The sequence below is a fragment of the Ursus arctos genome, unplaced genomic scaffold (genome assembly GCF_023065955.2).
Source record: "Ursus arctos isolate Adak ecotype North America unplaced genomic scaffold, UrsArc2.0 scaffold_25, whole genome shotgun sequence".
Lineage (NCBI taxonomy): Eukaryota > Metazoa > Chordata > Mammalia > Carnivora > Ursidae > Ursus > Ursus arctos.
The window spans coordinates 34,996,882-35,010,532 of record NW_026622930.1 but is presented as its reverse complement, the minus strand read 5'-3'; the positions used below and the strand labels follow the sequence as shown (position 1 = coordinate 35,010,532).

The window sequence follows — 13,651 nt, the reverse complement described above, 5'->3', positions numbered from 1 at the left end:
CTTTTATTTCCTTACCATTTTATGAATCTTATGCTCTATTAAAAACAAAGTTACTTAAGAAGTTTCACTCATATTGCCTCTAAAAACAGGCTACTATGTGGGCCGAACTGTATCTCTAGAAGCACAAACATAAATCCTTCAGTATCAGTTCAAACACCACCTCATTTCCTGATTCCAGCAAGGTGAGGGTAATCTCCCTCTTTCTCTAACTCTTGTAGTGTATGATTTATATTTCAACTATTATCTGATTCAATATTGTATTATGTAAAAATCTTATCTCTCCTACTACATTAAAGGTACCTAAGAGCAGGATCTATTTCTGGTTTATTCTATCATCCTATAGTAGGCACAAAAAATACACATTAAACAACTAAAGAATCCAACAGGAAAAGAAATTCCTTAATACAAAGTTAACTTATAGGGATAATAGTCCTGTTTTCCCAAATTAACCTTATATAATAAAAATGTGTTAGGAGATTAGAGTAAATAAAATACAGCAATATGACATATGACATAATATGACATATGACATCTGTGTTGGTAGGTTTGTACATGACTATTCTATTTTTTCTATGTGCTCATAAGATTTATTGGTACCTCAAATTAGAAAGATATAGTATGTTATACTTCACTTTACTTCAGAGGGTAAAAACCATAAATTTTTACCATATCAGGCAAAAGAGAAAATTCCAAATCACAGTTCACTTCCCAGAAGAAACCTGAATTGTCCAATATGAGTGGCTGCACTGCACAATCTGCCAGTAGAATGTTTGCACATCAAAGAAGCTGTTCCTAGGTAAACGCATCACAGAGGTCCAAGGAAGGGAAAAGTCCTCCTAAAGGGATGCAGTAAGGCCTATGGTTACATCCCTAATTAATGAAGTGAAAACATAAAGTGGTTTTCATCCAGCATTGGTAAACTTAAGAACTCTTAAGAAAGCGATCCCACTGAAAATATACCTTCCAGTAAATGTGAAATTTGGGGTCTTTCTTTTGTGAAATTCTTGAAATATTTTAAATTTTTGTCTCCAATACCTACACCTCTTCAAGGGAGAAGTACTTTGAGAGGAGAAAATGATTGATTCAATATGCTATTCCTAAAGCAAAAGATGATTTGTCCGAAACACTGATATTCTAATTCTTGGGAAATACTTTTACTCTAGAGAAAGTGTGTGTCTATTACGTATTCTTGATACCAGAATCCTTAGGATTATATTTCAAATATCACCTAATCTAGTGGTTCTCAACTCTGCATCTCAAAGAAAACAAAAAAATACCGATACCCTGATCCCATCCCCAGTTCTGACTTGAGATTGGTCTACATTGGAGGCCACACATAATCTTTTCTCTTTAAAGCTATACAGGTAATTTTAATGTGACTTTAGGGTTGAGAATGACTGTTCCACTATTTTCATTTATAAATGATAAAGAGGCAGCAAGAAGTGATATTCACTGGAATGAGAGTAATAGTTAATAACTAAACTAGGAAAATAAATATTCTTTTTTTTCCCCTAAAAAAGATTCTAAAAATTACATCCCCGAGCAGCAGGAATATAAGTATGAACAAGGGGGCACCTGGGTGGCCTAGCGGTTAAGCGTTTGCCTTCGGCTCAGGGCGTGATCCCGGCGTTGTGGGATCGAGCCCCACATCAGGCTCCTCCGCTGGGAGCCTGCTTCTTCCTCTTCCACTCCCCCTGCTTGTGTTCCCTCTCTCGCTGGCTGTCTCTATCTCTGTCGAATAAATAAATAAAATCTTTAAAAAAAAAAGTATGAACAAGACAGGAAATGTATTACAAAGCTCACATTCTGGTGGAAAAAATGAACAAGTATCTAAATAAAATCATCCTACACAGGGATAGGTGTTGTGAATAAAATAGGCTAATATGACAGTTACGAGGTAAATGAGCAGGCAACTTTTGATAATGTAGTCAAAGAAGTCCTGTTTTACATGTATTAACATAAATCATATTATACATTTTATTGGATAATCTGCTTTTATCACTTAACAATGTGTGAAAGCTATCCTATACATCTATACACATCTATTACCTATCCTATCCTTTAATAACTATATCTGTCCTGATGGAAATTTTTTACTATTGAAAACAACACTTCGGTAAATATATCTTTGTGTATAAGTATAAATATTACTTTAGGATAAATTCCTAAAAGGGGTATTAGAAGGTCAAAGAAGGTTATATTTGAGGTACCTGGGTGGCTCAGTTGGTTAAGTGTCTGACTCTTGATCTCAGGTTAGGTCTTGATCTCAGGGTTGTGAGTTCAATCCCCACATTGGGCTTCATGCTGGGCGTGGAGCCTTCTTAAAAAAAAGAAAAATACATTTAAGTTTCTGATAGATATTATCAAATTACCCTCAAAAAGGTTGTAAAAAATGAAGCTTTTGCAAAAAGGATATACTTTTTTTTCAAGCAAGTGACAATAAGATCATTTGAATGAAAATATTTTCTCTTTCTATTCTCTGTGAAATGATCGATTCTCAATCTTTACTTGATTTGACCAACCTGCAATATATTTGAATTACCCCTTTTCCCATAATACACTTTCTTTACCTGTCTTCTAAAGCTGTTTGCCTTTGTGGTTTTCCTCATAACACGCTGCACTCTGCTTTTCAATCTACCCTCCTGGTTCTTCCTCACCTCCTTGAATTCTGAATACTGAAGTGCCCTAGTCCTTGGTCCTCTCTCTACCTACATCCAATCCCTTCATGGGCTCTTACCTAATCCCTTCATGGGCCCTTACCTAATCTGTCCTTAAATATCTATTTCCATTTAGATGTCAAAGAGGCATCTGAAAAACTCTAATAAAACTGAATTAAAACTCAAAAACCTCCTCCTGCCACAGTGTTATTTCAAATCAATAAATGACAACTCCACTTTTCCAGTTGCTCAAGCCAACTCCTTTCTTTTATTACCCCAACTTTCTCCTTTCATTCAGGTTTCTGCTCAAGTCAGATTTCCCAGAGAAATCTTTCTTACAGTTCTAAAAGAGTACTCTCCTGCCTCTTAACCACTATTACCCATCCTCTTAGCTTGCCTATTTTTAAAAAATGACATCTCAATATCTAAAATTATATATTTGTTTAATTGATCATTGTTTCACTTACCAGAATATTAGCTGGGGGCAGGAACTTTGTTGGTTCGCTATGGTATCTCTAGCACCACGAGCAGTATTTTTTGTTGTTAGCACAGAAGACACTCAGTAACTATTTGCTCAATGAATGAATGAATTATGCAGGTGATACAAAGATATTATTATTATTATTATTATTATTATATTATTGAAAACCAGGCTGTAGAGGTAGCAAAAGCAATATATTTAGAGACGAAGGAAGGTTTGGGGCCTATCCCAGGAACAGCTATACAGCTTGGGCAAGTTATCCTTCAGTCTATTTCTCCATCTGTAAATTGGGGTTTTGCCATCTTCCTCAGCAAACAAGACAGCTGAAATAGTCAATATCTATTTGGTACTATAAGCCACAGAAGTTTCACTACCTGTAATTTACCAGGAACATTTGGTTCAATTTTCCTCTTAATTTTACTTGTTCTGGTCAAACACAATATAATGGCACGTGTTCAGAGGTCCTCATATTATTATATTATGCCACTATATTATGTTTTATTAAGTTGTGCTTTTTTCCTAATTGTTTTAAAATTTAAATTCAATTAATTAACATATATCATTGGTTTCAGAGGTAGAGATCAATGATTCATCAGTCTTAATAATACCCAGTGCTCATTACCTCTTGTGCCCTCCTTAATGTCCATTACCCCCTTCCCTCCCGCAACCCTCAGTTTGTTTCCTATGATTAAGAGTCTCTTATGGTTTGTCTCCCTCTCTGGTTTCATCCTGTTTTATTTTTTCCTCTCTTCCCCTATGATCCTTTGTTTTGTTTCTTAAATTCCACATATGAGTGAGATCGTATGATAATTGTCTTTCTCTAATTGACTTATTTCGCTTAGCATAATACACTCTAGTTCCATCCACGTTGCTGCAAATGGCAAGATTTCATTTTTTTATGGCTGAGTAGTACTCCATTTTGTGTGTGTGTGTGTGTGTGCGTGTGTGTGTGTGCGTGTGTGTATCACATCTTCTTGGCGTAAATACCCAATAGTGCAATTGCTAGGTTGTGGAGTAGCTCTATTTTTACCTTTTTGAGGAATCTCCACACTGTTTTCCAGAGTGGCTATACCAGCTTGAATTCCCACTAACAGAGTAGGAGGGTCCCCCTTTCTCATATCCTCACCAATATCTGTCGTTTTCTGATTTGTTAATTTCAGCCATTCTGACTGGTGTGAGGTGGTATCTCACTGTGGTTTTGATCTGTATTTCCCTGATGCTGAGAGATGTTGAACATTTTTTCATGTGTCTGTTGGCTATTTGGATGTCTTCTTTGGAGAAATGTCTGTTCATGTCTTCTGCCCATTTCTTGACTGGATTATTTGTTCTTTGGGTGTTGAGTTTGGTAAGTTCTTTACAGATTTTGGATACTAGCCCTTTATCTGATATGTCACTTGCAAATATCTTCTCCCATTCTGTCAGTTCTCCTTTGGTTTTGTTAACTGTTTCCTTTGCTGTGCAAAAGCTTTTTATCTTGATGAAGTCTCAATAGTTCATTTTTGCCTTTGTTTCCCTTGCCTTTGGCGATGTGTCTAGCAAGAAGTTGCTGCGGCCCAGGTCACTGAGGCTGCTGTCTGTGTTCTCTAGGATTTTGATCGATTCCTGTCTCACATTTAGGTCTGTCACCCATTTTGAGTCTATTTTTGTGAAAGGTGTAAGGAAATGGCCCAGTTTCATTCTTCTGCATGTGGCTGTCCAATTTTCCCAACACCATTTGTTGAAGAGACTGTCTTTTTTCCATTGGATATTCTTTCCTGTCCTATTGAAGATTAGCTGTGTTTCTAATATGTCCTCCTATGCAAATTACCAGAAAAAAATTTCACCCAAAATTCTTTAATTCTACTATGGTGTTGGTTGTACAAGTCTGTAAATATACTAAAAATCATTCAGTTGTACACTTAAATTTGGTGAATTTTCTGGCATATAAATTATACCTCAATAAAACTGTTATTTATAAAGCAAAAATTTGCTCTAATTCCATATATGAGGCTACTGTAAAATATCCTCAGAATTTAGAAATAAGGCAAAAGCAACTACCAAAAGTCTCCTCCACCCCCCCAAAAAGAACACAGTTCAAAAGATGAGCTCTGCCATTAGTGAAACATGCCACCTAAAAAATGGTTTATAAAAGAAACTTAGATACTTGGTCAAATCCAAAGTGACCTGAACAAAATCGCTATCTCAATGAGATATCTGCACCCTCATGATCATTACAGCATTATTTACAGTAGCCAATATAAGGAAACAACCTGTACCTGTAGAGGGGAGAATGGATAGAGAGAATGTGATACACAATCCTACCCACCCACCCACAAGATCATTCAACTATAAAAAAGGAAATGCTGCCTTTTAGGATAACATGGACCTTTAGGGTACCCAAGTGAAGTAAGAGAAAGATAAATACTGTAAGGTATCTATATGCGGAATCTAAAGCAGCCCGTTTCATATAAATAGAATAGAATGGTGATTGCCAGGGCATACGGTTGCGGGTCAAAGGGTATAAACTTCCAGGTATAAGATGAGTAAGTTCTGGGGATCTAATGTTCAGCATGGTGACTATAACCAACAATAGTTAAGAGAGTAGATCTTAAATGTTATCGCCACACACAGGGCTATTGTAATTATGTGAGAGAATGGAGATGTTAAGTAATCTTATTGTAATTATTTCATGTCTACCAAATCATCACACTGTACATCTTAAACTTACATACCTTATGTTAATTCTCTCAATAATATCAGGGAAGAAAATAAACAAAGTGCCCTGTACAACTTAACTTTAGAGCTATCCTGGGATGACTGTAACCTGAACATGGTAAGAACGCAGCTTATTTCCTGGGGCAGAGCGCACAAACGCCCCAGCTCGCTTTGGCAGAGTGGACGCCCGCGGGGAGGGAGTGTCTGCCGTTACGGGTCGCTCGGGGGTTAGTTTACGTAAGGCCCGCGTCCTCTCCAACCCTACATCTGCACCAGGAAGCTGACAAAATCTAGGCTTGCAGAGCTGACGACCCTCCCCGCACTGACGGACCCCGAGGTCACCCCGGGCACTTGGAGCCACGCGGCGCTCCAGCTCAGAGGGTCCTGAAACAGCGCGATGGCTCCGACCCTGGCCGAGCAGGCGCCACCCGAGATTTTTAAAACGGTTAGGGGCGCCATCCCGACCCTCCGACTCAGAATAGGGGTGGGAGCCCCACACCAGTCTGACAGCGCCGGGGGCGATAACGCCAGAAACGAAGCTGCCTCACGCCCTGCGGGTTTCACCTCTGCGAGCCAGCCCTGAGCCCCACCACGTACTGCGCGCCGGAGTCTGCCCAGAACTTCCCCTGGGAAGACGCACCCTCAGCCCCCGGCGCGACACCTTTCCCAGCGCCCAGGCGTGTCCTGGAGACGCGCCTCGCTCCCGCGCGCGCGAAACTGTTCTCCCGCGAGAACGCCCCTCGGGCTCCGCCCGCTGCTCCGCCCACGAAGGGCTGTGCTCGAAACTCCACCCCTCTTCAGCGAGTTCCCCGCCCCACACGAAGGCGCAATCTGAAACGGCTTCTTTCACGAGCCAATCATTTCCACCAGCCACTCATCACCGAGTTCCTCCATCTTTCCGAGGCATGAGACGTCCAAATCCCAGCTCTTGGCTGCATTAGGGCCTCTGTCCTTCCGCATTGCGCACGCTCGTCGAGGGGGGGGGGGGGGGCGGGGGGTGGGGGGGCGCAGGCGCAGAAGCACGACCTCCGGGGGTAGTCCCTAAACACGTGGGTTGGGTTGTTCCGCGCAGCTGTGGAGCTCGTGGATCCTCAATTTTGGTCGTGTCCATCGTGGGCAGCGGACTAATAAAGGCCATGGCACCGGCGGAAATCCTGAACGGGAAGGTGGTCTCCGCGTAAGCACCTGTCGTTTTTAGGGCATGTTGGGCTGCAGGCGAGGGCTCTGAGCAGAGTGTGGAGGTCCCCACGTTCCCCCCCCCCCTTTTTTTTTTGCTAGAGGGACACACGTAGCGCCAAGAGTAAGGCCAGCCGGTGGGGAGGGAGGGCATAGTATTGAATCCGTCACACCTGAAGATCGGCCCCCTGCAGTCACAGAATGGGGCTTTGGGCACGGTCCGAGTTTCTAGAAAGGCTGCCTGGTGTCTGGGTCTGCTGGCTATTGTGTTTTGGACCAGTACTTTTAACCGGCCCGACTGTGCCCCCAAAATGCAGCTACTGACGGCTTTCTGCCAGAAGAGTGTGGCTGGGACTGTCCGAAGCGCAATAGTCAGAATTCATTAATGCAATTTACCCCCTCACCCTGTAATTCAGAGGTGAGGAGACAGATTAATGAAGTGAAAAAACTTGACAAGGTCATAAGGCTGATTAGCGATGGAGTGACTCCTTCCAGCCTTGGTTTTTTCCACTACACCTGAGTCATCATTTGCTAAGTGGAACCTAGTAAAAACTTCCTTTTCCTTCAGTTTCATGCTCTTCTAAAAACCTTGTCTCCCTCCAGGCCCTGGAGTTACTTTCAAGTTTGGCTTTTGAGTCCTGCGACTATTCCCTATTGCATTTGACCTCTGCTTGTTCTTCCTCTACGGGAAATCTAAATGCCTAACTAGTGGATATGATTGCCAAACTTACTCCCAGGAAGTACACCCTGCTGCTTTTTGTCTGGGAGGTGAGGAATGGAGAAATACCAGAGTAGAAGAGGGAAAGATATATCTTGTGTGACTCTCCTGCCAGTTGATCTTCGGACCTTTGACCTCACCAGTTATTTACTAATTGCTGTATTTGGCAATAGTCATTGTCCTCTGCGAACTTTCCAACTCTGTGAGTAAAGGTTTTTAAGTGTGTTAGGGAGTCCTTGTTGGTGAAACCCACCCTGGGGCAAAATGATTTTTCCTGGAAGGTAAACATGGTGGACAAAGAATGTGAGATGTACAGTAAATGGTAATGAATCTTTCACATTGTTAAAGAGGAACTCCAGACATTTAGACTAGAAATCACAAAACTTACATCTGAGTGCTTTTCAACTTATGCTGTGCTCAACTGCATTGTTTCGGCTTGACTTTGCTTTTTGTTCACTTATAGTCAAACATACTGCCTTTACCAGTGGCTTTTTCTGATAGTCTTCCTTTTTAAAAGGCTGTTTGAAGAGATAATTTAGGCTTGCTTCCTGGCAGGCCACTGAGAATAGGTACTTAATAACGTTTTTGTTGAGTGGAGAGAAGTTAAATATGTTTGCTCTATAAAGGCCAATACATGCATTGTCTTGTTTATGTCTATATCCCAAACACCTAGAAACCTTTCACTCCTTAGTAGTTGTGTGGCTTTAAGCAATTTAGTTAACCTGTGTATACCAGAACTTCCTCAGATGTAAAATAAAAATAATATCTAAGCCATTGAGTTGTTAGGAGAATTGAACGAATTTTTAGCTGAAGAGCATTTAGAATTGTTCCTGGCACATAATAAGTGTTCAATACATGGTAGCTGTGTTAATGATTAGAAATTAGTTCATGTAGGGGCGCCTGGGTGGCACAGCAGTTAAGCGTCTGCCTTCGGCTCAGGGCGTGATCCCGGCGTTCTGGGATCGAGCCCCACATCGGGCTCCTCCGCTGTGAGCCTGCTTCTTCCTCTCCCACTCCCCCTGCTTGTGTTCCCTCTCTCGCTGGCTGTCTCTATCTCTGTCAAATAAATAAATAAAATCTTAAAAAAAAAAAGAAATTAGTTCATGTATACATAGATGATTGATTCATTATCTTTTTGACAGTGATAGCTGCCTTGAGATCAATGTCAGTGATTCTCAACAGTAACTCACATTAAAGTCACTTAGGGAGCTTTTTGTTTTTATTTCTTTTTATTTAAATTAAATAAGAATACATAAATGAGTGTGCCTATCGCAAGTATACAGCTCAGTGAATTTTTTGCCACTGAACTTACCTGAGTAGCACCCAGATCAAGAAGTGGCATTGGCACCCCCAGAAGTCCTCCCTCCTATACCCTCCAGTTACCATCCCCCACAAAGGTAATCATTTTCCTGACTTCTAACACTGTAGATTAATGGTGCTTGTCTTTGAACTTTATATGAATGGCATTGTACAGTATAAAGACTTCTGTGTCTGGCTTCTTTCAATTAACATTGTGTTTCTGAGATTATTTCATATTGCATGTAGTTCATTTACTCTCTTTGCTGTATTGTATCCTATATGAATTTGCTACTATTTACTCATGTGGACATTTAGTTTCTAGTTTATGGTGGTATGAGTTGTAACTACTATGAGCATTCTTTTTTTTTTTTTTTTTTTTTTAGATTTTATTTATATGAGAGAGAGCATGAGCAGGGGGAAGGCAGAGGGAGAGGGAGTAGCAGACTCCCCACTGTGCTGGGAGTCTACCCTGGGGCTTGATCCCAGGACCCCAAGATCATGACCTGAGCCGGTCAGATGTTTAATCAGCTAAGCCACCCAGGTGTCCATGAGCCTTCTTTTACATGTCTTTTGGTGGAACATACACACATTTCTGTTGGTTGCATATCTAATAGTAGAATTGTAGAGTAGTAGGATAAATATGTCTAATTGGTTTTAGTAGAAATTGCCTGTCTTTTCCAAGATAGTTTTGCCTATGTAGTCTCATAGGGTACTTGTGAAAAATACCAATGCTTGGGTGCCCACACCAGACTGATTTAATTGGAATTGCTAACAATAAGCCACTGGATTCAAATATTCTCTAAATATTTTAAAAGCTCATTTCTATGATTCTAATGCATCCTGAAAGTTGAGAACCACGTATTTAAAACCTTAGGTGTAAATCTAGTTCTCATCATTGAAGTATGGCAGTGATTTGGTTATAAGGATTGAAAACATTTTCTGGAAAAGACTTCCAGGTACTGGAAGGTTCCTCTACCCAGCCCGTTCAGAGTTGACTTGGCTCACTTTTTACATTGCCCTGTGGTGAAGCGATTAGTTAGTTCCTACTAACAATTTTAGACTAAGGTCTCTTTGTACTTATAGATCTTTCTTTCATGTGTTAATAAAATGGCTCAGAGACTGCCATACTTTAGCACCTTGACCTTCATGGAGAGCTCGACTCCAAGAGCTGGTACTGATCACAGTTCCTCAGAGAGAGGGAGCTTTGGAAGGTGTTCAGCCTTCTTGGGTCATGGGTTCATGCAGTCCCCCAGCAACTTGTGCTGAGGCTGCAACAGGCTTCCGACTCTTGGGCTATGGCTCTGGGGGGATCCGAACAAGAAAGTACTTCTTACAGCATGAGTGGGTTGGACACTATGTGCAGCCTCTGGGCAAGGTGTCCCCACCTGTCCTCTTTTACTAGGTTTAGGGACACTCTTGAGAGGAAAGGTAAGTGAACTTACATGGCAACCAGGGACCCTGTAGGGAAGGGGTCCCCTATCCTCCAAGTTTGCAGGTCAACTTTCTTCGTTGCCAGCAACTATCGGTTCTCTCTAGGGATAAATTTGCAAACCTTCAAGGGCCCTGGGCAGTCTTTACCCTGATACAGTGTTTGAACTGTAAAATCTCTTACTTGGAGGGAGAAAGAGTGGGACAGGTCATAGAGTTCCACAGTCAGAATGTCTCCAAAACCCAGTCCACTCAATCCGTCCCATCCTGCAGCTGAAAGTGGTGTGATTTGGCCAAAGGTCACTAGGCTGGTTAATGCAGAGGTTCAGCTGGGACCAAGTCATCTTCTTCGCCCAGTACATGGTGTTTTTCACTCTATCAGGCACTTAACTACTTTGCTAAAAGGGATTTCGTAAACTAATCTTTTTCTTTGCAGCAGTCTTCCTTTCACTGCCATGCTTCCCACTCTGCTGAGAAAGACCGTGCTTGACTTTGGTCTACTTTTATTATTCTTCCTTTATACTTTCCTCGGAGACAGGACTAGACAGAGTTCATCATTCCAGATTCCATCTCTGCCTGTTCTACCCTGTGGGAAATCTAGTTGCCCAATTATCTCCCTTTGGAAGGAAAACCCCCATTTCTCCCTTAAGGGGAGTTCCAAGACCGCACCGTGAGTTTGACAGTTGGGAGAGATCTGAGCGTTAGAGGCAAGTGTGTGTCATTTTTGGATATTTATTCACTTTTCAACAAATATCCATATGCCTCCTGTATGCAAGCACTCTTCAGAGCGTAGAGACTATGGTAACCCGATAGCCCAAAATAGCCCAAATCCCTGTTTGTGGAGTTTGCACCCTCTTGGGTAGACAGAGACAATAAAATAGGTACAAAAATATGAAGTAGTGAGAAGTGCCAAAGGAAAAACCAGAGCAAGGAAGAGGAACAGAGATTTCTGAAGCATGGGGGGACTGTAATTTTAAATATGGGAATTAAGCTCATACTTACCGTAAGGGTGACTTTGGGGCAAATATTTGAAAGTGGTGGAGCTGTGGGCCTCCCAGTTATGGGGAAGGGAGTTCCTGACCAAAAACACAGCCTGTGCTGTGGACCTTTGACCTCACTGATTATTAAATGACTGCCTCGGGATCAACAGTGATGGCCCCAGAGAACCAGACTGAGCAGAGCTGCTGGGTGAAGGACACTGTCATTGGTGGTGAAAGTCCACCCTGGCTTGATGGAGGTGTGCTTTAAGAGATTATTCAAAGTGGGGGGGGGTGTGCCTGAGTGGCTCAGTCAGTTGGGTGTCTGCCTTTGGCTCAGGTCATGATCCTGGGGTCCTGGGATCCAGCCCCATGTCACGCTCCCTGCTCGGTGGGGAGCCTGCTTCTCCCTCTGCCGCTCCCCCTGCTTGTGCTTGTGCGTGCATTCATGCTCTGTCTGTCTCTCTCTCTGTCAAATAAATAAAGTCTTTAAAAAGAGAGAGATTATTCACAGGAGTGGAAATTAGGTGGAAGAACCACCCTGAATTGGTTTTTAGGCTAGAAATTATGATTCTTACCTATGTGTTCTTTTCAAAGTTGAGCCTACTGAATCTTGCGTAATTTGTTTGCCCTTCCCTTCTCTTTGTTTGCTATACTGGAGCCCACTCCCTCCGTTGGTGGCATTTTTCTTGGTCAAGTGTTCTTTTTGGAAAGACTGGTTGTGAAGAGGTAGGGATTTGCTGCTTGTCCGGCCAGTGAGAAAAGGTGGTTTTAGTTCTTGTAGGTTGAGCAGAGCAGGTTAGGTAAGTCTGTAAGCTCCCTGTGGGCCATGTCCCCAGAGCTAGATACAGCAGTGCCCCTTCTGTGGATCCCTGGGTAACTTAGCTTACCTCTTTGTGCCTTAGTTTCTTCATCCGTATGTTGGAGTAGTAATGGCACCTAATTCATAAGGTTGTTGAAATTAAATGAGTCATACTTGTAAAGCATTTAGAGCAGTTCCCTGGCACATAGTGAGTTTTAATGAATTGGTGCTTAGGAAGTACCTGTTGAATAAACAAGTCGTGTTTGTGTTTATTCAGGCTGTATTTTTGGCAGCTGGCTTATAACCTAGAACCTGAAAGTTAGAATTTATCTTGTGGTCAAAGATAAAAATGGAACCGTGGCTATACATTTAGCTCCAGGGCCAGAAGAACTTTTTCTGGAAACAGGATTTGCTCATCACAGGGAAGGGCTACTAAATGTTGATAAGCTTTTTATTTTGTCCTGTAGATAAAATACCCATAGATCTTTTCGTGCTTAAAAAAAATTGCCTATAGTGAGATCCAAAGTGCAGGCCTTTCACAGGTTTTCTGGAGCCTTGAATGGCCAAGCTGGTTTGACTCTGGGAGCCTTGCAGGGGAGCAGGTGGGGCCTTCTGGGAAGTTGTAAATAGTCCCTGCAGCCAGGCTATGGAGTCTAGTTATCCTTGGCAAAGTCTGGAGCTGGCAGCTAACTACCGTGACCATGCCACCAGCAAAAGTCCTGACTGAGGACGTGGTCCAAGAATAAGTGTCCTCATCCTTCAGGAAGGGTTGGCTCAGGCAGCTTGGGATTTGGACAGTGAGGCTTTGAGTAGGGGTGTGTCCCCTTTGTATCTCCATCTGCAGGAAGAATCCTCTGGAAGAAGGATCGTCAGCCCGGCCTAACACAGAGGAGGGTGCCTGGAGCAGAGGGAAAAGGCTCCCTCTCCTTCCACTGCCCCTGGTAGGGCCTGGGCAGGGTAGAGATTAAGGCCTTGTGTGGCCAGGGCAAGTCTGTCAGCCTCACTTTCCTCTTCTACACTCTGGGGGTGGTGGTAGCTATGTTTATATCCTGGGGTTGTGGAGAGGATTGGAAGGGTGTGTAATGTCAGGCTTTCGGAACAAGCCTGTGTGCTGTGTTTGCCACAGTGTTCTCTGACATCCGATCCGTAGTGCAGAAAGCCCCTGAGCACCCCTGCACCGTGCAGTTTGCTCCCCCTGCTACTTTCCCATCAGGTGTGTCCTGGTACCGTCTATAAATCCGTGAGCTTGAAGGAGTGAGTGGCTAACGGTGCCACAGGCAGGATTCCTCAGCCACCCAGGCCACCTCGCCCTCCATTTTGCAATTTCTGAAACTCCGGCCAGAAGGAGTGACTTGACCAGGAGTGACAGGCTGGTGGCAGGGACTGCACAGTGTATTCCCCTGCCTTGCCAAGGGCTTG

At 42.7% G+C, this 13,651-nt stretch overlaps 2 protein-coding genes across 18 annotated transcripts in view; one reads left to right on the top strand and one right to left on the bottom strand.

Annotated features, from left to right (window-relative positions):
- LOC113246311 (coiled-coil domain-containing protein 170-like) overlaps positions 1-6,565 on the bottom strand; it is a 45,821-nt gene extending 39,256 nt beyond the window's left edge. For 2 of the 15 annotated variants that reach the window (XM_057318600.1, XM_057318605.1), the window contains exons 1-5: positions 6,430-6,553; positions 3,125-3,172; positions 2,211-2,320; positions 1,576-1,731; positions 667-836 (exon numbers count right to left, since the gene is read on the bottom strand). The gene's annotated coding sequence lies outside the window, so the exon portion shown is untranslated. Of the gene's footprint in view, positions 1-666; positions 837-1,575; positions 1,732-2,210; positions 2,321-3,124 lie in introns of all 15 variants that reach the window. The other 13 variants (XM_057318598.1, XM_026486887.4, XM_057318597.1 and 10 more) reach the window with 12 other exon arrangements.
- A 209-nt stretch (positions 6,566-6,774) lies between these two features.
- MTHFD1 (methylenetetrahydrofolate dehydrogenase, cyclohydrolase and formyltetrahydrofolate synthetase 1) overlaps positions 6,775-13,651 on the top strand; it is a 54,200-nt gene continuing 47,323 nt past the window's right edge. Inside the window, exon 1 of one of the 3 annotated variants that reach the window (XM_026486876.4) lies at positions 6,775-7,009. In XM_026486876.4, coding sequence (XP_026342661.3) covers positions 6,969-7,009 — 41 coding nt within the window. In that variant the 5' untranslated portion in view covers positions 6,775-6,968. Of the gene's footprint in view, positions 7,010-11,671; positions 11,691-13,651 lie in introns of those variants that run through there. The other 2 variants (XM_057318584.1, XM_044379714.3) reach the window with 2 other exon arrangements.